At 47.9% G+C, this 27405-nt stretch overlaps 1 protein-coding gene across 1 annotated transcript in view; it reads left to right on the forward strand.

Annotated features, from left to right (window-relative positions):
* Nucleotides 1-23230, forward strand: part of PUM3 (pumilio RNA binding family member 3) — a 517651-nt gene extending 494421 nt beyond the window's left edge. The window contains exons 17-18 of the mRNA XM_069228428.1: nucleotides 4410-4500; nucleotides 22980-23230. Of these exons, the coding sequence (XP_069084529.1) occupies nucleotides 4410-4500; nucleotides 22980-23112 (224 nt within the window). The 3' untranslated portion in view covers nucleotides 23113-23230. The remainder of the gene's footprint in view (nucleotides 1-4409; nucleotides 4501-22979) is intronic.
* Nucleotides 23231-27405: the final 4175 nt, after the last annotated feature.

The following is a 27405-nucleotide window of genomic DNA, read 5'->3' on the forward strand; positions in this document are numbered from 1 at the left end:
TGAGGCCTGCTAACCAGGCCCCAGCACCAGTGTTCTTTCCCTAACCTGTACTTTTTGATTCCACAATTGGCACACCCTGGCCTCCAGATAAGTCCCTTGTAACTGGTACCTCTGGTACCAAGGGCCCTGATGCCAGGGAAGGTCTCTAAGGGCTGCAGCATGTATTATGCCACCCTAGAGACCCCTCACTCAGCACAGACACACTGCTTACCAGCTTGTGTGTGCTAGTGAGAACAAACTGAGTAAGTCGACCTGGCACTCCCCTCAGGGTGCCATGCCAGCCTCTCACTGCCTATGCAGTATAGGTAAGACACCCCTCTAGCAGGCCTTACAGCCCCAAGGCAGGGTGCACTATACCATAGGTGAGGGCACCAGTGCATGACCACTATGCCCCTACAGTGTCTAAGCAAAACCTTAGACATTGTAAGTGCAGGGTAGCCATAAGAGTATATGGTCTGGGAGTCTGTCAAACACGAACTCCACAGCACCATAATGGCTACACTGAAAACTGGGAAGTTTGGTATCAAACTTGTCAGCACAATAAATGCACACTGATGCCAGTGTACATTTTATTGTAAAATACACCACAGAGGGCACCTTAGAGGTGCCCCCTGAAACTTAACCGACTATCTGTGTAGGCTGACTGGTTCCAGCAGCCTGCCACACTAGAGACATGTTGCTGGCCCCATAGGGAGAATGCCTTTGTCACTCTGAGGCCAGTAACAAAGCCTGCACTGGGTGGAGATGCTAACACCTCCCCCAGGCAGGAGCTGTAACACCTGGCGGTGAGCCTCAAAGGCTCACCCCTTTGTCACAGCACCGCAGGACACTCCAGCTAGTGGAGTTGCCCACCCCCTCCGGCCCCGGCCCCCACTTTTGGCGGCAAGGCCGGAGAAAATAATGAGAATAACAAGGAGGAGTCACTGGCCAGTCAGGACAGCCCCTAAGGTGTCCTGAGCTGAGGTGACTCTAACTTTTAGAAATCCTCCATCTTGCAGATGGAGGATTCCCCCAATAGGATTAGGAATGTGACCCCCTCCCCTTGGGAGGAGGCACAAAGAGGGTGTACCCACCCTCAGGGCTAGTAGCCATTGGCTACTAACCCCCCAGACCTAAACACGCCCTTAAATTTAGTATTTAAGGGCTTCCCTGAACTAAAGATTTAGATTCCTGCAACTACAAGAAGAAGGACTGCCGAGCTGACAAACCCCTGCAGAGGAAGAACAGAAGACACCAACTGCCTTGGCCCCAGACTTACCGGCCTGTCTCCTGCCTTCCAAAGAAACCTGCTCCAGCGACGCTTTCCAAGGGACCAGCGACCTCTGAATCCTCCGAGGACTGCCCTGCTTCGAAAAAGACAAGAAACTCCCGAGGACAGCGGCACTGCTCCAAAAGAACTGCAACTTTGTTACAAGGAGCAGATTTAAAGACCCCTGCAACTCCCCGCAAGAAGCGTGAGACTTGCAACACTGCACCCGGCGACCCCAACTCGACTGGTGGAGAACAACCAACTCAGGGAGGACCCTCCGGCGACTCTACGACTGTGAGTAACCAAAGTTGTCCCCCCTGAGCCCCCACAGCGACGCCTGCAGAGGGAATCCCCAGGCTCCCCCTGACCGCGACTGTCTGAACTCCAATTCCCGACGGCTGGAAAAGACCCTGCACCCGCAGCCCCCAGCCCCTAAAGAAACGGAACTTCTGTGCAGGAGTGACCCCCAGGAGGCCCTCTCCCTTGCCCAGGTGGTGGCTACCCCGAGGAGCCCCCCCCCCCCTTGCCTGCCTGCATCGCTGAAGAGACCCCTTGGTCTCCCATTGAAAACTGAAGGAAACCCGACGCGTGTTTGCACACTGCACCCGGCCGCCCCCGCGCTGCTGAGGGTGTACTTTCTGTGCTACTTTGTGTCCCCCCCGGTGCCCTACAAAACCCCCCTGGTCTGCCCTCCGAAGACGCGGGTACTTACCTGCTGGCAGACTGGAACCGGGACACCCCCTTCTCTCCATTATAGCCTATGTGTTTTGGGCACCTCTTTGACCGTTGCACCTGACCGGCCCTGAGCTGCTGGTGTGATAACTTTGGGGTTGCTCTGAACCCCCAACGGTGGGCTACCTTGGACCAAAAACTGAAACCTGTAAGTGCCTTACTTACCTGTTGAAACTAACAATAACTTACCTCCCCCAGGAACTGTGAAAATTGCAGTGTCCACTTTTAAAACAGCTTATTGTGTTTTATGTAAAAAGTATACATGCTAAAGTAATGATTCAAAGTTCCTAGAGTACTTACCTGCAATACCTTTCAAAAGAACTATTACATGTAAAATTTGAACCTGTGGTTCTTAAAATAAACTAAGAAAATATATTTTTCTATAACAAAACCTATTGGCTGGATTTGTCTCTGAGTGTGTGTACCTCATTTATTGTCTATGTGTATGTACAACAAATGCTTAACACTACTCCTTGGATAAGCCTACTGCTCGACCACACTACCACAAAATAGAGCATTAGTATTATCTCTTTTTACCACTATTTACCTCTAAGGGGAACCCTTGGAATCTGTGCATGCTATTCCTTACTTTGAAATAGCACATACAGAGCCAACTTCCTACAATCCTCTTCTCATCGGGGAGCCAGTGGAGGTCCCTTAGGTGTCCGTTGATGTGTTTGCAGTGGGGGCGTCCAGGATGAGCCTGGTGGAGGCGTTGTGGATGTGCTGTAGTTTCTCCAGGTTCTTGTGGGTGGTGCCGGCATAGAGGGCATTGCCATATTCCAGTCTGCTCGTGACCAGGGCGTGGGTTACCGGTTTAGGGAGTAATCGAAGAGACAACGCTCACAGGTGAGTGAAGCGGTTTGGCAACCCAGTCTCCGGGGTTTAAGGTAAGCACAGATGGGGGCTACAAGACAGCACCAATCTTACACCCTCAACAGCACAGGGGCAAACGGGTGCAGCGTGCCAACACAGCGTCAGGCACCCAATGTTATTTAATTAAGAAAGAGGGTAGTCAAAGAGATGCTGCTCACAGGTGAGTATGAAGTTTGGTATCCAGTCTTCAGGGGGTTAAGTTAAGCACAGGGAGGAGGGGCACAAGGCAGCACCAATCGCAGAGTGCCAATGCAGTCCAATGGGGAGGAGATTAGTTTCAGAAACAGGCTGTAGGATCTGGAAAAGAAGTCTTACCCGACAGATCTCGGTCGGGGGGAGTCTTTGGGTTGAGGCTGTAGGCATCACTGTGGATTCCAGCAGGGGTCAGCCCAGGGTGGACTCTTGCTCAGAAGTGCTGGGCAACCTTCATAGGATCGGTGGGCCACTTAGACTCTGGCTGGGGGCATCGGGTGTAGAGGTGGGTTCGGCAGTGGCTTTGCGGTTCCTCAGAGCAGAGTTCTTTGTTCTTTACAGTCTGTTTCTTCTGGCCAGGACCACTGTCCACAGGAGATCTTGGTCCTTGTCAAAGGCAGTCCTCTCGTGGCTTTACTGTTGGGCTTTGCGTCCTGAAAGAAACTGATGTCAGTGCCCCTGTGTAACACCTATATACAACTCCAGGTGTCACTTCCGTTGTGGAGCAGAGTCAACGCAGAGCTGCATGACTCCACCTATTGGTATGCAGGAGCTATGGTAAAAAAAAAATCCTGATCCAATTGGCATCTGGGGAGATCCCAAGGAGTGGAATCTGTGGTTAGATGGAGTATCCATCAGAAAGAGTGTTACTGAAGGTACGTAACTGGTTCTTTTGGCAAGTTTGGTTCCGGCTATGATTTGTTTTGTGTACAGTAGCATTTCCAGGGAGCATTCTGGGCTCATGGGTCAAGCACTAAATGTAGGAGCAATTTCCACTTGCCATTGAGACATGTCATTTCTTTCTTTTTGGTGAATTTCTTTTACCTTATAAGGCAAAAAAATGTTATTACAGTATTGGTATTTATTTGTGATTGACTCATTTTTTCCACAACATTGTACATTATTTGATGCTGTATATTAGGTCATTTGCACTGGAACTTATAGTGACAGTGATGAGTTATTGTTAGGGTAATTTAATGACTGTACATTACATATATTTACTACAGAATTTGTATAGGTCTGAGTGGAAAGTGGGAAGACCGTATTATGGTACACAAATATCATCCACTTTGGTCTTAAGTGGTATAGTGGAATGTGGCCGTCAGATTCATTTATGCATTCCATCAATCACTTGTTTGCTTTATTTATTTCTATGCGCCAACCTAGCTATAGAGCAGAATATTTAAGTGTTCTACAAGGGGTGGTTCTTTCATTATGTAGTCCTTAGGCCCAACAAACTGACACTATTATGTGGTGTTTCTCATCTCTACTTTGTTCTTACCATGCATGAATTTAATTTGACATATTTGCTGTACTTGTTATTTTTTTTTATTGATGCGTTATTGTACGTTTCTTCTAGGTAGCTTTTCACGAACATTGACAGACCACATCGGCACTGAGAATTTAAAGTTGTGGGCCGAAACGAATCGAGGTGCCCATGTCCTTATTTGGTATGTACTTTGTCACTCTAATGTCTTTCCTCATAAAAAGAAGATGAAAGCATCCCACAGTTAAGACACCTTTGGATGCATTTAATGCAATCTGTCTGTATGTTTGGATCTGCAAAAAAAAACATACATTTTGCTTTTTCACTAGGCCTTCTGTACCAGCCTACCTGTATCACTAATGTAAAATTGTGATGTTACGGGGCAGCTGTTGATAGCTTTGATGGTACTGCATCTGAAGAAACCAAGTAATGTTCATCTTAGCACATGTAGTACTTGTCTTAAGCATTACTCAATTACTTTCCTAAACGTTCATGTTACTTACTGTCATACCATTGTGGAGATAAAACGGACCTGGCTGCTTCAACAGACTACTCTCTTTACTGCTCCACAGAGCTTTCAAGGCAGTTCAGGTCCAAGCAACAGCACATGTTTCTGGCCAGTGGACACTGCTAGACTCATGGTAGGCGGGGCACACAAAGTTTCACCCTGTAACATTCTGCAGGGTTCATGAAAACTCCGTTAGATTCCGTGGAGTTCTTCGAATGGGCAATAATTGGCATGTTGCTCTGCTTGTGCTGATTTTTCGCTCCAGGAGCCTGTTCCGTATTGAAAAATCAGTGTGAATTGCAGCACGCCTGAGGGTGCTGCTGCTCGAGTTGATTTTGCTGCCTCTCGAATAGGTTTTCTACTCAGGTGGCAGCTTTCTCACGGAGAAAGGTCACGACCACCCACAATGGAGATATCCCAATCGGAGCCCTCCTAGCGCCTGAAAATTGCGTTAGGGGCCCCCAGTTCTTGCTTGACAACTTAGCATTGGTGAGCAGTGCGCGAGAAAAAACACCAAATGGCATTTACAAGTGTAATGCAGAGTGGCCAAATTTCTGCCAGCGGAGTGGAATTTAACACCCACTACTACTCATGGCACATATCAAACACATTACACACAAACATTGGCAAAGTCAATCAGTATGGCATTGGCTGCAACTCACTTGACTTTGACAGAATTTCTTTTGTTTCATCATGGCTTTTGTACAGCTTTGTTGTTTGGGGAGCTTCTGGGGCCTTTCAAATATAATTTTAAAAAAATAGGCTAAAATGCTGTTTTTATCTCAAATTCACTCAATGCCATAGTGGCCTATATCATTAAGGGAACGGCTTTGTGTATGCGCTCTGTGTGAAAGTGCAGAATGCCTTCAGTCAAAATGGCTGTAGTAGGTGACTCCTTTTCCCATGCTGTAGTTGAGGGAAGAGAATGCAAATGATAGCTCAACAGCACAAGTGAGGAGATGTTGGGGAACCCCACTAATTAAGGGAATCAAAGTAACTTGCATTCCTCACATGCTGTACATGTACACTTGTCACATCAGGCTGGTATGTGGTCTGACATTTAGTAAAGAAAATGTGTTTTTTAGGCATTACTGGTTTTAATGTAATGCTGGTTGCTGCAGTATTGTGCTTGCTTGCTTGCCAGCGTAAACAACATGTTTTTTCTCACGTTAAATGCTACTCATTTTATTGACCTCAGAAGAATGAAAAACTGTTTCTTTACACTTGGATTCAACCCTGTGACGTGCACAAAATATATTGCCAAAGTAATAACATTATCCCTTTTAAGCAGAGTGGGCGGAAAAAAAAGTGTGCACTCTCTGTTGCTTGTGAATAAGATGAGGCAGCAAGCCCAAATGCCACAGAACAGTAGAAAAACCTCAGCAAACAAACCTGTCAGTTTGTTCATTTTTTCACCTTTCCTGAGGATGTTAGAACTCAAATGTTTCTATGACAAGGCAATGTGACCCTTTTGATTCATGTAAAATTGAGATTCAAAAACCGAGCTTTCGTTTTTGGGCAAGTCTAGTCTTTTATGATTACCATTGTAGTCTTGTATCTATTTTACTAATTGCCTTAAATGCAGTTGTTGAAATTCTGGCTTTGGCCTAGGTTCCTGTCTACCACTGTGTAGCAAGATAATAAACTTATGCAGAGCCTGGGTGATTAAAACAGGGGTGTTTGAAAACCATTGTGAGACAGCCAACATTTAAAATATGTTCCCCTTACATTTTTTACTTAGCCTACTGCAGTTAGTTATTCTGTCCTAACAAAAACTTCAGCAGACTGTCAATTTCGCAGGAGTTGCATGTTGTTATCCCTGTGGCATGCCAACAAACACCCCTGCCCCATTTGCTTCTAGACTAGGGGCCTGTACAGACAGTCAACTATTTACATTTCCGAATGTGTACTGGTAATGAAATGTGTTTCTCTGCCATGGAAGAAAGCAACGGAGCTCACATTTTTATTTCTTTGGAAAATCTGTCAATAAGTTTAATTGATTAGCAGTTCAATTCAGTTTTCTATTGTGATGCCTTTCAGTAGGATGCTTAGGTAATGTGAGCAGGCATTACTATGATTTATTGTTTGGCAACAGAATATGCTGAGTTTTTCCCCTTCTACTGTTAACCTCTAGTGTGCCGCGGACAAGGTGATCTCGTCCAAGGCACTGGTTCCCCGGTGCCTTGGACGAGATCACCTCGTCCTGCTATGGGCCCCCGGGGGGGGAGCGGATGGCCAGGCCCACCCCTCCCCTAGGCAGGGATGGAAGGGGAATCGCTCAACCCCCCATCCCCCCCCCTTGTGGCGTCTGATGACGTCAGCGCGCGATTCCCTCTGGCGCTGGAAGCTCAGCTTCCAGCACCGATCGGAGGAGAAATGCTTTGCACGTGGAGGGGGTCGGAGAAGCCTGAAAGGAGAGGAAAGGGCTTTCCTCTCCTTTCAGGCTTCTCTGAGCATTTCTGCTGCCCGATCACAATGCGATCGGGCAGCAGAAATGCCACTAGACACCAGGGATTTTTTTATTTTTTATTTACTCAATAAGGAGTAAATTCATGGCCATACACCCACCCCAAATAAATGGGGCCAATGTTGTTCTGCCCACCAGTGGGCAGATTGGGCAATGACCCCCCGATCCACACCACGGGGGGACAGAAAGTCTTATAGATCCCAGGGAATAAAAAAATTAAAAGAAAATAGTGGGGTGGTGGCTACCAACCAGTATGGGCCTGGTTATGCCCCCACCCGAACTGAAGGGGCTAACAGTCTTTCAGCTCTCCCCCGCACACTAAAACATCTTATCCCATGGCAAGCAAGAGGACATTTGATTATTTTGGGTTTTTGTTTTACATTTTGGCAATGAGAGCTTGGTAACTCTCAAAATCGACCCACTTGGAATGGTGAGGGCTGCACTTTTTTTTTTACTTTGGGACGCTGCCATGTAGAAAAATCCACAAGACCTAGACACATCTGAAAACTAAACATCTAGTTGATTCCAGGGTGGTGTGCTTCACATGCACCCCGCACCATTTCCTTACCCACAATGCCCGCAAACCTGCAACTTTGCTGGAAAGCACACATTTTTCCCACAGTTTTGTGATGGAACCTTCCGGAATCTGCAGTAATACACAAAATTCCTACCACCCAGCATTATCTCATCTATACCGATAAAATTCCTGCTGCACTTGTCAGCCTAAAAATGTTTTTTTTCAAACTGCCCTTTTGGACCCACTTTGGTTCCCCCTCAATTTCGACGTGCTTTTGGCTCTTCCCTGTCACAAACACTTGGCCCACCTACACAAGTGAGGTATCATTCTTACCGGGAGACTGAGCGGAACGTTGGGTGGTAGGAAATTTGTCCCGGTGCAGTGATCCCACACAGAAATGTGGGAAAAATTTGATTTTTTTAGCTAGATTTGCGGTTTGCTGAGAATTCTGGGTAAGAAAATATTGCAGGATCCACGCAAGTCACAACTCCCTTGACTCCCTCGGGTGTTTTTTTTTTCAGAAATGTCTGGGTTTGGTAGGTTTCCCTAGATGGCTGCTGAGCCCAGGACCAAAAACGCAGGTGCCCCCCCCCCCCCCCCCCCCCCCCCCCCACCCTGCAAAAACAGGTAGTTTTCTTTTATCAGGAGACTTGGGGGAACGCTGGGTGGAAGGAAATTTGTGGCTCCTCTCAGATTCTCAGATTCCAGAACTTTCTGTCACCGAAATGTGAGGAAAAAGTGTTTTTTAGCCACATTTTGAGGTTTGCAAAGGATTCTGGGTAACAGAACCGGGTGAGAGCTCGACAAGTCACCCCATCCTGGATTCCCCTAGGTCTCTAGGTTTCAAAAATGCACAGGTTTCGTGGGTTTCCCTAGGTGGCGACTGAGCTAGAGCTCAAAATCCACAGGTAGGCACTTTGCAAAAAACACCTCTGTTTTCTGTAGAAAAAATTGATGTGTCCACGTTGAGTTTTGGAGCATTTCCTGTCGCGGGCACTAGGCCTACCCACACATGTGAGGTACCATTTTTATCGGGAGACTTGCGGGAACATAGAATAGCAAAACAAGTGTTATTGCCCCTTGTCTTTCTCTACATTTGTTCCTTCCAAATACAAGACAGTGTGTAAAAAAGACGTCTATTTGAGAAATGCCCTGTAATTCACATGCTAGTATGGGCACTGTAAGGAAATGCCTCCTTGGCATGGTTACCCCCTGACTTTTTGCCTTTGCTGATGCTATGTTTTGAATTGAAAGTGTGCTGAGGCCTGCTAACCAGGCCCCAGCACCAGTGTTCTTTCCCTAACCTGTACTTTTGATTCCACAATTGGCACACCCTGGCATCCAGATAAGTCCCTTGTAAGTGGTACCCCTGGTACCAAGGGCCCTGATGCCAAGGAAGGTCTCTAAGGGCTGAAGCATGTCTTATGCCACCCTGGAGACCCCTCACTCAGCACAGACACACTGCTTGACAGCTTGTGTGTGCTGGTGAGAACAAAACGAGTAAGTCGACATGGCACTCCCCTCAGGGTGCTATGCCAGCCTCTCACTGCCTATGCAGGTATAGATAAGTCACCCCTCTAGTAGGCCTTACAGCCCTAAGGCAGGGTGCACTATACCATAGGTGAGGGCACCAGTGCATGAGCACTGTGCCCCTACAGTGTCTAAGCAATACCTTAGACATTGTAAGTGCAGGGTAGCCATAAGAGTATATGGTCTGGGAGTCTGTTTTACACGAACTCCACAGCACCATAATGGCTACACTGAAAACTGGGAAGTTTGGTATCAAACTTCTCAGCACAATAAATGCACACTGATGCCAGTGTACATTTTATTGTAAACAACACCCCAGAGGGCACCTTAGAGGTGCCCCCTGAAACCTTAACTGACTATCTGTGTAGGCTGACTGGTTCCAGCAGCCTGCCACACTAGAGACATGTTGCTGGCCCCATGGGGAGAGTGCCTTTGTCACTCTGAGGCCAGTAACAAAGCCTGCACTGGGTGGAGATGCTAACACCTCCCCCAGGCAGGAGCTGAAACACCTGGCGGTGAGCCTCAAAGGCTCACCCCTTTGTCACAGCACCGCAGGACACTCCAGCTTAGTGGAGTTGCCCGCCCCCTCCGGCCACGGCCCCCACTTTTGGCGGCAAGGCTGGAGGAAACAAAGAAAACAACAAGGAGGAGTCACTGGCCAGTCAGGACAGCCCCTAAGGTGTCCTGAGCTGAGGTAACTCTAACTTTTAGAAATCCTCCATCTTGCAGATAGAGGATTCCCCCAATAGGATTAGGGATGTGACCCCCTCCCCTTGGGAGGAGGCACAAAGAGGGTGTACCCACCCTCAGGGCTAGTAGCCATTGGCTACTAACCCCCCAGACCTAAACATGCCCTTAAATTTAGTATTTAAGGGCTCCCCTGAACCTAAAACTTTAGATTCCTGAAACTACAAGAAGAAGAGGACTGCTGAGCTGAAAAACCCCTGCAGAGGAAGACCAGAAGACACCAACTGCTTTGGCCCCAGACTTACCGGCCTGTCTCCTGCCTTCCAAAGAAACCTGCTCCAGCGACGCTTTCCAAGGGACCAGCGACCTCTGAATCCTCTGAGGACTGCCCTGCTTCGAGAAAGACAAGAAACTCCCGAGGACAGCGGCCCTGCTCCAAAAGAACTGCAACTTTGTTTCAAGTAGCAGATTTAAAGACCCCTGCAACTACCCGCAAGAAGCGTTAGACTTGCAACACTGCACCTGGCGACCCCGACTCGACTGGTGGAGAAACAACGCTTCAGGGAGGACCCTCCGGCGACTCTACGACTGTGAGTAACCAAAGTTGTCCCCCCTGAGCCCCCACAGCGACGCCTGCAGAGGGAATCCCGAGGCTCCCCCTGACCGCGACTGCCTGAACTCCATTTCCCGACGGCTGGAAAAGACCCTGCACCCGCAGCCCCCAGCACCTAAAGGAACGGAACTCCTGTGCAGGAGCGACCCCCAGGAGGCCCTCTCCCTTGCCCAGGTGGTGGCTACCCCGAGGAGCCCCCCCTTGCCTGCCTGCGACGCTGAAGAGATCCCTTGATCTCTCATTGAACCTCATTGAAAACCCGACGCCTGTTTGCACACTGCACCCGGCCGCCCCGCGCTGCTGAGGGTGTACTTTTTGTGCTGACTTGTGTCCCCCCCGGTGCCCTACAAAACCCCCCTGGTCTGCCCTCCGAAGACGCGGGTACTTACCTGCTGGCAGACTGGAACCGGGGCACCCCCTTCTCTCCATTGAAGCCTATGTGTTTTGGGCACCTCTTTGACCTTTGCACCTGACCGGCCCTGAGCTGCTGGTGTGATAACTTTGGGGTTGCTCTGAACCCCCAACGGTGGGCTACCTTGGACCCAAACCTGAGACTTGTAAGTGATTTACTTACCTGACAAAACTAACAAAAACTTACCTCCCCCAGGAACTGTGAAAATTGCACTGTCCACTTTTAAAACAGCTTATTGTGTTTTATGTAAAAAGTATACATGCTAATGTAATGATTCAAAGTTCCTAAAGTACTTACCTGCAATACCTTTCAAATGAGATATTACATGTAGAATTTGAACCTGTGGTTCTTAAAATAAACTAAGAAAAGATATTTTTCTATAACAAAACCTATTGGCTGGATTTGTCTCTGAGTGTGTGTTCCTCATTTATTGCCTGTGTGTATGTACAACAAATGCTTAACACTACTCCTTTGATAAGCCTACTGCTCGACCACACTACCACAAAATAGAGCATTAGTATTATCTCTTTTTGCCACTATCTTACCTCTAAGGGGAACCCTTGGACTCTGTGCATGCTATTCCTTACTTTGAAATAGCACATACAGAGCCAACTGCCTACAGGCACCCCAGAATTCAGAGATGTGCAAATAACCACTGCTCTTCAACACCTTATCTTGTTCCCATTTTGGAAATACAAAGGTTTTCTTTTACCTTTTTTTGACTCTCTATATTTCAGCAAATGAATTGCTGTATACCCGGTATGGAATGAAAACCCACTGCAAGGTGCAGCTCATTAATTGGCTCTGGGTGCCTAGGGTTCTTGATGAACCAACAAGCCCTATATATCCCCGCATCCCGAAGAGTCCAGCGGACGTAACAGTATATTGCTGGAAAAAGTTAGTGTAAAACGTAGAGAAAAATGGCTGTTTTTTTCACCTCAATTTCAATATTTTATTTCAGTTGTTGTTTTCTGCAGAAAACCCTTTTAGGATCTACACAAATTACCCATTGCTGAATTCAGAATTTTGTCTACTTTTCAGAAATGTTTAGGTTTCTGGGATCCAGCATTGGTTTCACACCCATTTCTGTCACTGACTGGAAGGAGGCTGAAAGCACAAAAAATTCATTAAAATGGGGTATGTCCCAGTAAAATGCCAAAATTGTGTTGAAAAAATTGGGTTTTCTGATTCAAGTCTGCCTGTTCCAGAAAGCTGGGAAGCTGGTGATTTTAGCACCGCAAACCCTTTGTTGATGCCATTTTCAGGGAAAAAAAACACAAGCCTCACTGTATTTTGGCTAATTTCTTGGCCTCCTTCAGGGGAACCCACAAAGTCTGGGTACCTCTAGAATCCCTAGATGTTGGAAAAGGACGACGCAAATTTGGCGTGGGTAGCTTATGTGGACAAAACGTTATGAGGGCCTAAGCGATAACTATTCCAAATAGGCAAAAAAAAGGCCTGGCACAGGAGGGGGAAAAGGCCTGGCAGCGAAGGGGTTAATACAGTAATCCTATAAATGCTTATTGTTTTTTTTTATCATAATGCAATGCACACAATATTGCACATGTGCTTTTTTTTGTAATAACATAATAAAAAATGTATCTCTGCTAGCTGGCTTTGGACTCGTTGTGTAAGGGAGACTATTTACTGTTTTCCTGAACGAATGTGTTCTTCATAATAAACACCATATAAATTGGATTAGTATGAACCCTATCTAAAATAGGACATGTTGTAGGCCACTGGTGATGGAGCCTGGCCCGCAGTAAACAGCAGCTCAGGGCCGCATCTGACTTCTGTCTCTGATTACGTTTTTGTTTGATTTTTGGTCTTTCCAACCTTTTTTTTTCTTCTCCACTTAGATTGTGAAATATATTCATAGTTCCACTAATCAGGTGTTCGATGTTATGGAGGACCTTGTGTGGTGTCTTTGTACTAGTTGGTAATAAGGTAGATTTTGGTCTCAAGGTGGTGCCTCTCTTATCTGGTACCGCTTGGGTGCTCTCAGTGAAGAACACCTTCAGTCTAATATTTTGACAAAAAATCAGCACGTTCACATGTCAAATGAATTATATCTGTAGGGTTAGTATGCACAAAACACAGCCCCTTATGCAGGACCTCTATCTCCTGTGTGGTCAGTTCAATGTCTGTAAGGTTAACAAGTAAATCGTTTCCTTGCTTGTTTCTGTTAAGAACTCCATAGTCATACTTCGGGTGACCTGCTTGTTCAGGTCTTCCCTTTGTACTTTCTGTCCTTTTTAGGTTTCACCTACACAGTGCTTGTGAGATCTCTTGTGAATAAAATAGAAATCTTAAAAGGGGCTTGGAGCCTATCCATTACTTTCCTTTACTTCCCATTGGTTAACTCCCTCATCACTCTAATTTCCTGGCTTTCTATTAGTCAGAGCTCCTCTTGGCATCTTCGTCCGTGCTGTGGAGCTTGGAACAAGTACTGCATCCTGTGGCCATGGCCAGTGTCTTCCCACTGACCACATGCTTCCCAAAGGTACTTTTTTGTTGTTATTTTTAACAAACAGTCTTAAAGAGTGCCTGTGTCTGCAGTCTGTCTGCCCAAGCCGGCTGTCTGTGCTTTTCCTGACTCCCTCCTACCTCCTCTAGTTTTGTCCATGCCTCCCTCCCCCAGACCCTCTTGTATTGCCTATCTGTCCCACCCTACAACCCCTCCTGCTGTACACATTCCCCGATGCCCTCTCTGGCCCTCCCATCCACAAAACTTGCAAGGTCAAGGAGAACAGATGCTGATGCTGCCGAGACCGTGTAGGAAAGTGCCTTTTTTTGTGACAGTTACCTTCCACGTTTTGCCTGGTATCTGATGTGATTTAGACTGAAAGTGCACTAGGTTCCTGCTAACCAGGACCCCAGTGCCAGATCTCTTTCCCTAAACTGTACACTTGTTTCCCCAATTGGCAAATCCTTTAGCACCCTCTGTAAGTCCCTAGTAAATGGTACCCCTGGTACCTAGGGCCTGAGGTGCTAAAGAGGGTCCCTAAGGGATGCAGCATAAATCGTGCCACCCTAAGGGGCCCCTCACCAAGCCCATGACAGGCTGCTATTGCAGGCTGCGTGTCTTGGTGCAGACAGAAGTAAAAACATGACATGGCACACAGCTGGTGTGCCATGTCCCCTAACACTGCATGCAATTTATGTAAGTCCCCCCCTATAGCAGGCCTTGCAGCCCAAAGGCAGGGTGCTTTATATTACATGTGAGGGCATATCTGCACAAGCTTGTGCAGACATGCTCCTACTATGTCTTTGTCAATTCTCAGACATAGTAAGTGACTAGGGAAGCCATTTTAAATGCAAGTGCTGGACACTGGTCAATACGAGTTCCCCAGCTACGATTGCTTCACTGAAGATAGGGATGTTTGGTATCAAACATTTCATATTGGTGAACTCACACTGATTCCAGTGTCTGACTTGCCAATACATGCACCCAAGAGGGCACCTTAGAGGTGCCCCTTGAAACCCTACCCGCCTCTGGTGTGCTCACTGACTGCTATCAGCCTGCCACCCAAGACATAGTTCTGGCCCCCTAGCGTGAGAACCTTCTGCTCTCTGCAGGCCCAAAACAAAACCGGGAAGAGGGTGTAACACCCCCTCCCACAGGATGACCTGCTGATTATCCTTCCTAAGGCGGCAAGCCTCAAAAGGCTGCCATCTTTGAAATGCGAATCTGGCTCCCCTCACAGGAGAGGAGCCATCCACCCTGTCCAGAGCCCATTTGGCACCTGGACAGGCAAGAAAATTAGCTAGTCAGGTTGGCGTGCCACCTCAAGGCGAGTACCAAGTCTCAGGTGGGCTACTGCAAAGTGGACATGATTTTTCAGAGGTAGTCATATTTGAGATGGCATACCTAGGAATTCTGGGGCAGGGTTATGCCCACTTCCCACAGGAAGTGGTCAGACTGGGCATAGTGACCCCAAGGGTCAGTAGCCCATTGGCTACTACCCTACACACCCCTAAAATCCCTAAATTCAGTATTTAGGGGAGCCCCTGGCACCAGAGAAGCAGATCCGTGCTGACTTGAAGAAGGACACTCGAGATGCAAAAGGCAAGAACTGAAGATCCGTGACAGATTCAGCGCCAAACCTGCCAGCCTGCAAGTGGACTTTGACAATTGCGAGAAAGACACCTCGACTTCCAGCTACTAAAACTTCAAAAAAAAAGCCCAGGAAGACTGCCAGCCTTCACCCCAGCACAAGGAACTCACGAGGAGTAGCAGAGCTGCTCCCCTGCATCTTTGCAGGCACCCAAGAACCGCGGAAGAGGACCCCAGACTTCCAAAACCACTGCCTAATTGCACCACTACACCTGAGCTTTGCAGCCCATGTTGAAGTGGGCCAACAATGCCAACCTGGTCCGCAGTCTCTCCAGAGACAAAGTGTAAAGAAATGGCTCCCTGTTGCAGTTACCCCCCACTTTTTGCCTGATACTGATGCTGACTTGACTGAGAAGAGTGCTGGGACCCTGCTAACCAGGCCCCAGCACCAGTGTTCCTTCACCTAAAATGTACCATTGTATCCACAATTGGCAGACCCTGGCATCCAGATAAGTCCCTTGTAACTGGTACTTCTGGTACCAAGGGCCCTGATGCCAAGGAAGGTCTCTAAGGGCTGCAGCATGTCTTATGCCACCCTGGGGACCTCTCACTCAGCACAGACACACTGCTTGCCAGCTTGTGTGTGCTGGTGAGGACAAAACGAGTAAGTCGACATGGCACTCCCCTCAGGGTGCCATGCCAGCCTCTCACTGCCTATGCAGTATAGGTAAGACACCCCTCTAGCAGGCCTTACAGCCCTAAGGCAGGGTGCACTATACCATAGGTGAGGGTACCAGTGCATGAGCATGGTACCCCTACAGTGTCTAAACAAAACCTTAGACATTGTAAGTGCAGGGTAGCCATAAGAGTATATGGTCTGGGAGTCGGTCAAACACGAACTCCACAGCACCATAATGGCTACACTGAAAACTGGGAAGTTTGGTATCAAACTTCTCAGCACAATAAATGCACACTGATGCCAGTGTACATTTTATTGCAAAATACACCCCAGAGGGCACCTTAGAGGTGCCCCCTGAAACTTAACCGACTATCTGTGTAGGCTGACTAGTTCCAGCAGCCTGCCACACTAGAGACATGTTGCTGGCCCCATGGGGAGAGTGCCTTTGTCACTCTGAGGCCAGTAACAAAGCCTGCACTGGGTGGAGATGCTAACACCTCCCCCAGGCAGGAGCTGTAACACCTGGCGGTGAGCCTCAAAGGCTCACCCCTTTGTCACAGCACCGCAGGACACTCCAGCTAGTGGAGTTGCCCGCCCCCTCCGGCCCGGCCCCCACTTTTGGCGGCAAGGCCGGAGAAAATAATGAGAATAACAAGGAGGAGTCACTGGCCAGTCAGGACAGCCCCTAAGGTGTCCTGAGCTGAGGTGACTCTAACTTTTAGAAATCCTCCATCTTGCAGATGGAGGATTCCCCCAATAGGGTTAGGATTGTGACCCCCTCCCCTTGGGAGGAGACAAAAGAGGGTGTACCCACCCTCAGGGCTAGTAGCCATTGGCTACTAACCCCCCAGACCTAAACACGCCCTTAAATTTAGTATTTAAGGGCTACCCTGAACCCTAGAAAATTAGATTCCTGCAACTACAAGAAGGACTGCCTAGCTGAAAACCCCTGCAGAGGAAGACCAGAAGGCGACTACTGCCTTGGCTCCAGAAACTCACCGGCCTGTCTCCTGCCTTCCAAAGATCCTGCTCCAGCGACGCCTTCCAAAGGGACCAGCGACCTCGACATCCTCTGAGGACTGTCCCTGCTTCGAAAAGACAAGAAACTCCCGAGGACAGCGGACCTGCTCCAAGAAAGGCTGCAACTTTGTTTCCAGCAGCCTTGAAAGAACCCTGCAAGCTCCCCGCAAGAAGCGTGAGACTTGCAACACTGCACCCGGCGACCCCGACTCGGCTGGTGGAGATCCAACACCTCAGGAGGGACCCCAGGACTACTCTGATACTGTGAGTACAAAAACCTGTCCCACCTGAGCCCCCACAGCGCCGCCTGCAGAGGGAATCCCGAGGCTTCCCCTGACCGCGACTCTTTGAATCCAAAGTCCCGACGCCTGGGAGAGACCCTGCACCCGCAGCCCCCAGGACCTGAAGGACCGAACTTTCGTTGGAGAAGTGACCCCCAGGAGTCCCTCTCCCTTGCCCAAGTGGAGGTTTCCCCGAGGAACCCCCCCCTTGCCTGCCTGCAGCGCTGAAGAGATCCCGAGATCTCCCATAGACTAACACTACAAACCCGACGCTTGTTTCTACACTGCACCCGGCCGCCCCCGCGCTGCTGAGGGTGAAATTCCTGTGTGGGCTTGTGTCCCCCCCGGTGCCCTACAAAACCCCCCTGGTCTGCCCTCCGAAGACGCGGGTACTTACCTGCAAGCAGACCGGAACCGGGGCACCCCCTTCTCTCCATTCTAGCCTATGCGTTTTGGGCACCACTTTGAACTCTGCACCTGACCGGCCCTGAGCTGCTGGTGTGGTGACTTTGGGGTTGCTCTGAACCCCCAACGGTGGGCTACCTTGGACCAAGAACTGAACCCTGTAAGTGTCTTACTTACCTGGTAAAACTAACAAAAACTTACCTCCCCCAGGAACTGTGAAAATTGCACTAAGTGTCCACTTTTAAAATAGCTATTTGTCAATAACTCGAAAAGTATACATGCAATTTTTATGATTTGAAGTTCCTAAAGTACTTACCTGCAATACCTTTCGAATGAGATATTACATGTAGAATTTGAACCTGTGGTTCTTAAAATAAACTAAGAAAAGATATTTTTCTATACAAAAACCTATTGGCTGGATTTGTCTCTGAGTGTGTGTACCGCATTTATTGTCTATGTGTATGTACAACAAATGCTTAACACTACTCCTTGGATAAGCCTACTGCTCGACCACACTACCACAAAATAGAGCATTAGTATTATCTATTTTTACCACTATTTTACCTCTAAGGGGAACCCTTGGACTCTGTGCATGCTATTCCTTACTTTGAAATAGCACATACAGAGCCAACTTCCTACACAAAGTGCATAGTGGGTTTCCCCACTGCGACCTTCACTTAGGCGCTTGCAGCCTCTTTGTGCAGGCCACCCCTCAACTGCGACCGTCTCCGGTGACGGCAATCCCGACAGTCCACTGCACCTCTTTCATATAGCAATACTTTTTAATGGCAAAAGTAGACAGTGCAAAATCAGTGAATTCAGTGCAGTTCTATGGGAGGAAAAACACAATTGCTAATTACAGGTAAGTACTCGTCCTACTATTCCAGTCTTTGGGGCACCCACCAGGCTAGGTCCCAGAAGACAGCAAGGTTGCACCACCAGCGGCACAGGGGTAGCTGAGTGCAGAGGTCAAAGTGGTGTTCGGTGCCCAATGGAAATCAATGGAGACCGGGGGAAATTGAAGAGGCAAGGTTTACAGGTAAGTAAGTACTTGTGGTTTCAGGACACCGGCCCTGAGGGGTGAGATCAGCAAGGGGGGGGCCCCAAGGCAGCACCAAACATTCTCTACTTGCCACACAGGGGCGGCCGGGTGCAGGGTGCCCTCACAGTGTGGGGCGCCCACTGCAAAGCAATGGAGGTCGTCAGTTTTACATAGATGATGATGGCTCGGTCTAGGGAACTGGCTGAAGGAAACCGTTGCCTGGGCAGGTAAGTTGAGATGTCACTGGACGGTGAAGAGTTGTTAGATGGCTTCCCCAAGGTCTGGGGGCTGCAGATGCAGGGGGGGTGCCTTTGGACATCGGGAACTCTTCACCGGAGCTGGTTGCGGTCAGACGATCCTTCAGATTGAGGCTGCAGGCGTCCTCGTGCTGGCCGGGGCAGTCAGCCCATGGTGGATTCAGGTTTAGAATTTCCTGGAGACCTTCACTGGAGTGGTGGGCCATGTGGACTTGGGCAGTGGACATCGGGTGTAGAGTGGTCAGAACTCGCGGTTCCGGAGGGCACTGTAGTCCTTGGTTTCTTTGTGGACAGGGGCCCTGTCCTCAGGAGTTCTTGACCCTTAGGGAGGGAAGGCAGTCCTCAGAGGGTTTGTAGACAGTGCTGAGCCTGTGGGATGAGTCGTCGTCTTGTAGCAGGAGTCCTGAAGCTGCAGACAGGGCGGTAAAGTTTGTGCCAAGTCAGTTGTCATCTGGAGGCTTCAATGCTGGCACGGCTCTTCAGTCCTTCTTCTTCTTTAGGTTGCATGGAAGCTAAGGAACAAGGTTCAGGAGTGCGCCTAAATACTAAAATTATTGGCGTTACAGAGGTCATAGGGCAGTAGCCAATGGCTACAGACCTTTAGGGTGTCTACATCCTTTGTGTGCCCACTCCCTTTGGGCAGGGGAACACATCCCTTATCCTATTAGCTAACATCCTCCAAGCCAATATGGAGGATTGTGAAGAGAGGGGTTCACCTCAGATCAGGGCACCCCAGGGGTGATCCCAGCTGAGGTGGACACTCATCTTCTGCGTACTAAGTTTCCTGCCTGACCGGCTGCCAAAAAATGGGGCTTGGTCAGGAGGCAGGCATCTCCACTGGCTGGAGTGTCCTCAGCATGACAAAGGGCAGGAGCCTTTGAAGCTCACCGCCGAGTGTTATTGTTCCCGCCTGGAGCAGGTGTGAAGCACCTCCACCGAGAGCAGGCTTTGTTTCTGACCTCCGAGAGCACAAAGGCTCTCACCTCTAGGTTAGAAACCTGTCTGGTGGTGGCAGGCTGGCAGAGACCGGTCAACTACACACTAGAGAGTTGTTCGGATTTCGGGGGGGCATCTCTAAGCTGCCCTCTGAGTGAATTTTTTAATACATCCAAAACTTGCATTATTATGGGTTTATTAAGCTGAGAGGTTTGATACTAAACATGTTAGCATTCAGTAAAGCCATCATGGAGCTGTGGAGTTCGTAGTGACAACTCCCAGCCCATGTACTCAATATGGCTTCACTGCACTTACAATGTCTAAGAATGGACTTAGACACTGTAGGAGCATATTGGTCATGCAGCTGTGCCCTCACCTGTAGTATAGTGCATCCTGCCATAGAGCTGTAAGGACTGCCAGAGGGGTGATGAACCTATGCCACAGGCAGTGTTTGTAGGCATGGCACCCAGGGATGGGTGCCATGTCAACTTTACCTTTTTCTCTGCACCAAAACATAGTCTGCAATGCCAGTGTGCATGTGTTTGGTGAGGGGTCTCTTACGGTGGCACAACACATGCTGCTCCTTCTAGAGATCCTCCATGGCCACAGGGCCCTTGGTACCACTGGCACCTTTTACAAGGGACTTAGCTGTGTGCCAGAGGTGTGCCAATTGTACAAGCAATGGTACAGTTTAGGGAAAGAACACAGGTGCTGAGGCCTAGTTAGCAGGGTCCCAGCACACACTTAGTCAAGTTAGCAACAGCTACCAGGCAAAACGTTGTGGGTGGAGGGGGGGTGTAAAACATGCCATAAGGGGCACTTGCCTATACAAGTTAATTACTTTTGGTAACGTCTTATCTGGTAGAGACAGGATCTAGCCTCAGATTCCTTATCGGTCCACCCACCCTCCATGCTCAGAGGACTACTTTCTCTGATCAGGGGCAATTGCACATACTGATTCCCTTTTTTCTCTCATTGGTCCCTTGTTGGCATTCAGTTGCCTTCTTTAGGCAATCAGGTTACTTATCTTTGAGAGATCTCTTTTTTGTGGCACACTGTTTCCATAGGCAGTTTCTGAGTGGCTCCATGTTGTGCCACTACCAGATAACGAGTTACGTAAGGTAAGTAACTTGTCCATTTTGATATCGTGCTCAAATCACCCTGGGAGGGTATCTCGGTGCTAGAGCAGGCCTAGGGGAACTACAGAACTAGAACAACATTGTTTTGAGCAGTTTCCCAAATGTAAGATGATCTGTACACATCTGGATGTGCTGCTGCAACTCATTCCAATAAAAGGGGGCCAGACATGAAAAAAACCTGCCACCGGCTCGGATCCTCATAACGTGAGAAAATGAGTAATGATTTGTCATTGGATCGCAGAAGTCTCACTGGACGATAGTATTTGAGCTTAGCATTCAGGTAGCTGGGCCTTGCACCATCAATGAATTATGAGTAAGACAAAACATTTTAAGAATTATTTCCTGGACAGACAGCCAATGTAACGATCTCGAAAAGGGTTAGGAAACAGAGCCGGATGCAAGATTGCAAATGAGACATGCAGCTGAAATTTGCACCACCTGTAGTTTCAATAATGTCGCATTTGCAGAGGCAAGTAAAGCATCGCAATAATCCAATCTGCTAATGAAATGTGCCTGAACTAAAGTTTTCCTCGCCGAAAGAGGAAGGAAAGGAAAAGCTTTCCTCAACATGTGCATCATGTGGAAGACAGAACCTGCTCCTTCATGATAAGGGGATTGGTCTAGTCAGACGCCCACATTTTTGCCTGCCTGTTTAGGTGTCGGAGCAGCACATAGTTCTTAAGGCCACCAGTCGGAGGACCAGAGCTGTTGGGCCTTGCCGGACAGCACAATCTCAATTTTTTCTGCTGAAGGCAGTTCTCAATCATCCATGATGCAACTGCTTTCATCCCTTTTGTTTAAAGTTTAAACTTCTGCACGTTTCCACCTCTGCCTCTACTTCCCTGAGTTCTCAAGAATATCAGGAGGGATGGGGTTCAGATCATCCTGATGATAGCCACAGAACTGGGCTTGGAGACTCCAACCTGCTGAGTCTGAACATTTCCCATCAGCTCCATCTGTCTCTAAAGGAGGGCTTGCCATCCCAGCAGGGGTCATATTCTTTATCCAGGTGCCCACATCCTATATCTTCATGCATGGAGATTGAGCAGAACCAGTTACTTAGTTTTGACCCATTACAGGCTACAAGTTTTCATAAACGTTTATTTGTTCTGCCTTTGGTTGAGCAAGACCTTGCAATGGACACTGTTAAAGGTTATTTGTCTGACCTTTTGGTCTTTCTATACTTGTCTGATTCGCCCTCCCTGTTTTGGTCATCAGTTGTGATAAATCTTTTCAAAGAAAGTACATTTTGTATTCATCCTGCAACCTTTGTAATGCCCCAGTAGCATTTTAACTTGGTTCTAATGTGCACGCCTTGCAAACCTATGTACAGCTGTTCATGGCCTTCTTCAGTGCAAACATGTCTGCACTATACCTGTACACCACGAACTACCACCTTCTTGCCAGACAAGTTGATGATTCGGATTCTGCATCATTTCTACCAAAGGTACTGTAGCCCTTACATTTTGGGCACTCTGTCACAATACACTGGGCCAAAAAAAACTGACACCAACTCTGCATTCTGCTTCTCCTTCAGTGCACCTTCCACAGAGACATGGAGATCTCAGCCAAACAAACAAGAAGCTCGAATTAGGGTGGGTTGTCCTCCTCCAGAGCGCAGAGCATCTAGTGATCTGTCTGCCCACTCGCCAAGGTTTAAATTGCTTCCTTTAGTCCTGCCCTTGAAAAGAGTAAATTGGTAAGCGTATGTATTTAGAGCAGAAAAATGACTTGCAAGTGTTTTTTGCGCTCACCTAATTTTTCAAGTTTCACCTACAATGAATGTCCACAAAGTTGGCAATAACCCTTAAGTCACCCTTATGGACATTGCGCTACAATGGCAGGAGTTGAATATCTGCTGATACCATGTGTGGGAAAAAAATTCCGCCAGTCTCAATCCTCTGTAATAGGATTGGGAATTTGTCTTTGGAGACAGATTTGTGTGCGCGGGTTAGTGGTAATTAGGTTTGCAATTATTTTTTGAGTCTGTCTTTCAGGATGTAAACTGAATTGTACTCTTTGTGGTTCAATAACTTTTGAACTTATGTTCAAACTATTTGAGTATATTGACTGAAGCAGTGCACTTAAATTGTTTGATTCTTTTCTTTTCTAGCCTTCTTCAGAGCGCAGACAGTGACGTAGCTAAAGAGGTCAAAAATGGGTTAAGCAGTCTTATACCAAATTTGAAGAACAAGAAAAACATTAAAGGAATGGATGCTTTGCTTGAAAAATTGTGTTCGCCATAACTGCCAGGGAAAGGATGGATGTTTCGTCACAGCGGTCCAATTTTTCTGGAATTAAATCGACATTTGTATTATTTGTAAAGGTTTTATATTTATAAATAAAACAAGTTGGCCATCATAACGTGATGCCTTGTTCATATTTCTGCCTTTCAGTGCTCAAGCTAAGATCGAGATCAGGTTTTCCTAAGTTATCCTTATGCTGTAAGCGAATTGTTTTAGAGTATCATGTTGGAAACACACTCACTTGATAAACCAGTTATGGTTTCAGTCATTCTTTAAAGTATTTCGTGGTTTAAAGAGATACAATCTTTAGAGGGCATTCCCAGTCAGAACTGTGCTCCCTTACCTACACTTGAAACATTTCAAAACCACCCTTTCCCCCATGCACCCATGTGCGCACAAAAAGTCTGTGAGCTTAGTTCAGTCATCCTATTTGGATGGACATAAATCTTACTTTAACCGCAGACAATGCCCTTCACTGATCCATAACGTGGTATTGTAAAATGGCAGCCAAAGGGTTTGTGCCACAGGGGGTTGTGTCTACTTGTCACAGGGACAAAATAAACATTGAAACATGTTGCCCTTGACCCCAAACAATATGTCCTGTGTGTGGGACTATAGGAATTCCACATCCCTGTACTTAGAGGAACAATGTATAAAGCATTTCACAATACCAACATGGACAATAAGTGAATGACACGACTCAAAAGAAATCCAATACCAATTTAGAAAAATAAATCAGATTTTTATATTAATTTAGACACCAAAACAAGCTTTGTAGTGTACATCCAATCTGAGTTGTGAATTTTAGACGCTTTGGAAAATACTGGAATTCTTGCTGTCAAACGGTTACCATTGAATTCAATTTGGAAAATCAAAGTGTGCACTCGGGAACTTGTAGGGGCGATCCTTGCAACACATCTGGACTTAAGGTTCTGCTGGGCCCTAGAACAAGAGTCCACAGTCAGTTTCTTATTACCTTGCCCAGGGAGTTCAGGTGCAGAGGTGCTTTGGCATTCCTTGGTGCTGACGGTGTCCACGGCTGTTAGCAAGTTGCACCACTCGACAAATGGGTACTTGGAGGTGGATATCCGTTCTACCCTTTGGATGTGAAAGTCTTTTGGGGGCTGGGACCAGGAATCAACAGTTGGAACTTCGTCACCATAGTCAGTGGCTCCAGGTGCAGAGGTGGCTTCTAGCTGTCAATTACGGAGCTGGTCGTGCCAAAGATGATTTGCTGCTACTATTGAGGTCACTCTGTTCAGGATGCAGAATCCCGGGGGAGAGGTGGTGTTACTGACGTCCGTCTCTATGCCGGTATCTGCCTGGGAGTTGGTGATGTCCGAGTGGTCGTTGGTTTCCGGGTTGACCACAGACAACCCTTGGTAGCTGCAAAGATGGTCCACTGGCACTTCAACTGCTGGAGGAAGTCATCTGGAAGGGAGTAGAGGTGTGAAACTTGGCAGAGACCTCACTCCCACTCCTTTGATGCTAGACAGAGTTTCTTTGGGTTCCCTCATACGGAGCCTGTCAGGTCTTACTTCTTCGACTTCAGCACAGTGTTTTCCCTGCAAGGTGCAGGAGACTGATATCACCAGTCAGGGGAGTCTTCCTTGGCTTCTCGGTGTCCACAGGGGTCTCTCTTGCTGGAACCAATGAGTTTTCACGACTGGCACACGTCAGTCACTCAGTTCCGGTAATGGTCCCCTTAGGTCACTTAGGTGTCCTGTCTTCACACTGCAGCTGGAGACCAGGTCCTTTTGTCAGTGACAGTGTTTTCTTTGTGCCGCTTCTTCTTTACAAGTCAGAACTGGGGGTCTGGTATTAGGGGAGCCCCTTAAATCCTAGTTTAGGGGGTAAGGGTGTGGGGTACAGTGGCCAATTTACTACTGGTCCCCACGGCTAGTCCTGCCCTGCAGTGACAACCCCTTTGGGAGGATGTCACTTTCTACCCAGAACCCACTACTACTAAGGGTTGCCAAGATGGCAGAACTCTTCCTTGGCTGTACAGACCTCCTAGCCCACTCTAAAGGTGTGACTACCCTTTTAGAGGTTTACGCCTCCTGCATAACTAATTTTCCCACCTGTCGAGCTGGCCAGGGCGGGAAGGGATTTGTCCTCTACTGAGGGACAAGTAATTACATATCAAGAGTGAGGGAAGCCTTTGAAGCTCACTGCCTTTATTACTTTTCACTCTAGCCAGCCTGGGAGGAAGGATGTGTGAGCTCCTGTCTGCCCAGGTCCTTTGTCTCCATCCTGTGGAAGTGCTAGCACAACCAGCAGGAGGGCAGACTCTTGTCTGTAGTAGCAGAGGCTCAAGGGAGCACACCAAAACAGCAGAGAGCTTGGTAACTTGGTGGGCACACTCTAAGGGTGTCAGCAGGACACATACTAGTTAATCCTGAGCATGGACATCGTGCTTAGGGTTAAAAAGCAAGGTGTTTGATACCAAACATAGGGGGAATCGGCCAGGCATCATAGAGCTGAACTTCTGGGAACTGCCCCAGGTGTCACTCTGTTAGCCTATGGACTGCCAGTTACTCATGGTAGCATTATGTTTCAAATGCTATCACGGAATCATATGTCCTCACTCATATTACAGTGTATCCTGCCTCCTTGTCTATAGGAGGCCTGTCTTAGGGGTGACAGACCTGTTTATGGGCAGTAAAGGGACTCTGTCTGCACTTGGTGTGCGCAGAGTTGCACTCGAGCAGCAGGCTGCTCGTGCAGACTGACATGGCAGCTCTGCAGTCTGACTTTTACTTGGGTCACTGGGTGACACAATGAGTTCTGCAGGCCTGGTGACCCCTTTACTACCCTTGCCCTGGGTACTACGGGTACCAATTACTGGGGAACTACAGGGGTGGTACAGTCCTTCCCAATTGGCCTATGCAATTTTAATGTACAGTTTAGGGGAAGAGCATTGGTGCTGAGGTCTGGTTAGCAGGCCTCAGCACAGTTATAGGTCAAAAGCAACAGCATCAAGCAGCAAAATAGTGAGGTGTGACGTCCAAAAAGGGCACTTTACAACATAGTCCCTCCTCCTCCCAAGACGAAAGGGGATGAGCACTAACCTCCCTTCTGATAGTCATCATCTTCTAAGTGGAAGAACCTGGAAAGGCCATCTGCATTGGCATGGTCAGTTTCTGGTCTGTGTCCCACTGCAAACTCCATCCCTGTAGGGAAATGGCCCACCTCAACAATTTGGGTGTTCTCGCCTCTCATCTGCATCAACCACCTGAGACCCCTGTGGTCAGTTTGAACCTTGAAGTGAGTCCCAAACAGGTAGGGTCTCAGCTTCTTCAGGGACCAAAGCACAGCAAAGGCTTCCTTCCCAATGACCCTCAACACTGCTCTCTGGAAAGGAGTCGTCAGCTCATATAAGCTACTGGCTGATCCTGACCCTCATCGTTGGCCTGTGCTAATACTGCCCCAATCCCAAGTTCAGAAGTGTCTGTCGGGACAATTATTGGTCTCTCATAGTCTGGTGCCTTTAGGACAGGTACTGAGCACATGGCTGCTTTCAGTGTGTCAAAGACATTTTGACAGGTGGTGGTCCAAATTACCTTCTTCAGCTACGTCTTTGAGTTTAACTCAGTGAGAAGGGCCACAATGGTACCATACCCTTTCACAAACCTCCTATAGTACCCCGTCAGGCCCAAAAGGACCCGAGTCTGAGTCTTGAGAGGCTCCCAATCCAGAATGGTCTGGATTTTGGCCTGGAGAGGTATAACTTGGCTCCCCACTTACCAGGTTACCAAAGTAGACAATAGAGCTCTGCACTATCTGGCACTTACTGGCCTTGATAGCGAGGCTGAGGCCTGCCTGCTGCAGTGCCTGCAAAACCTCTTAGGTGGGCGAGGTGATCCTCCCAGGTGGAGCTAAAGACATCTATATCATCTAGATATGCTTTACTAAAGTCTTCCAAGCCTGATAGGACTCTATTCACCCTTGTGAAAAGTGTCAGGTGCATTCTTTAGCCCAAAAGGCATCACTTAACAAAGTGGCTCACAGGGTCAGTGAATGCAGATCTCGTTTGCTCACTGGGTCAGTCCAATTTGCTAGTTCCCTGATGTTAAATCAAAGGTACTTAGGAATTTGGCTGCTCCGTGCTTATCAGTAAGCTCATCTGCTCTGGGAATGGGATGTTCCTCCGTCTTAGTGACTGTATTTAACCCCCAGTAGTCCACACAAAATCTCATTCCAGGTTTCTCACTTTTTAAGTGAGGCTTGGGGACCAGTACCACTGGGCTAGCACAGAGACTGTCAGAGGGTTCATTCGCCCCTAGGATCTTC

The sequence above is a fragment of the Pleurodeles waltl genome, chromosome 1_1, assembly GCF_031143425.1.
Source record: "Pleurodeles waltl isolate 20211129_DDA chromosome 1_1, aPleWal1.hap1.20221129, whole genome shotgun sequence".
NCBI classification, from domain to species: Eukaryota; Metazoa; Chordata; class Amphibia; order Caudata; family Salamandridae; genus Pleurodeles; species Pleurodeles waltl.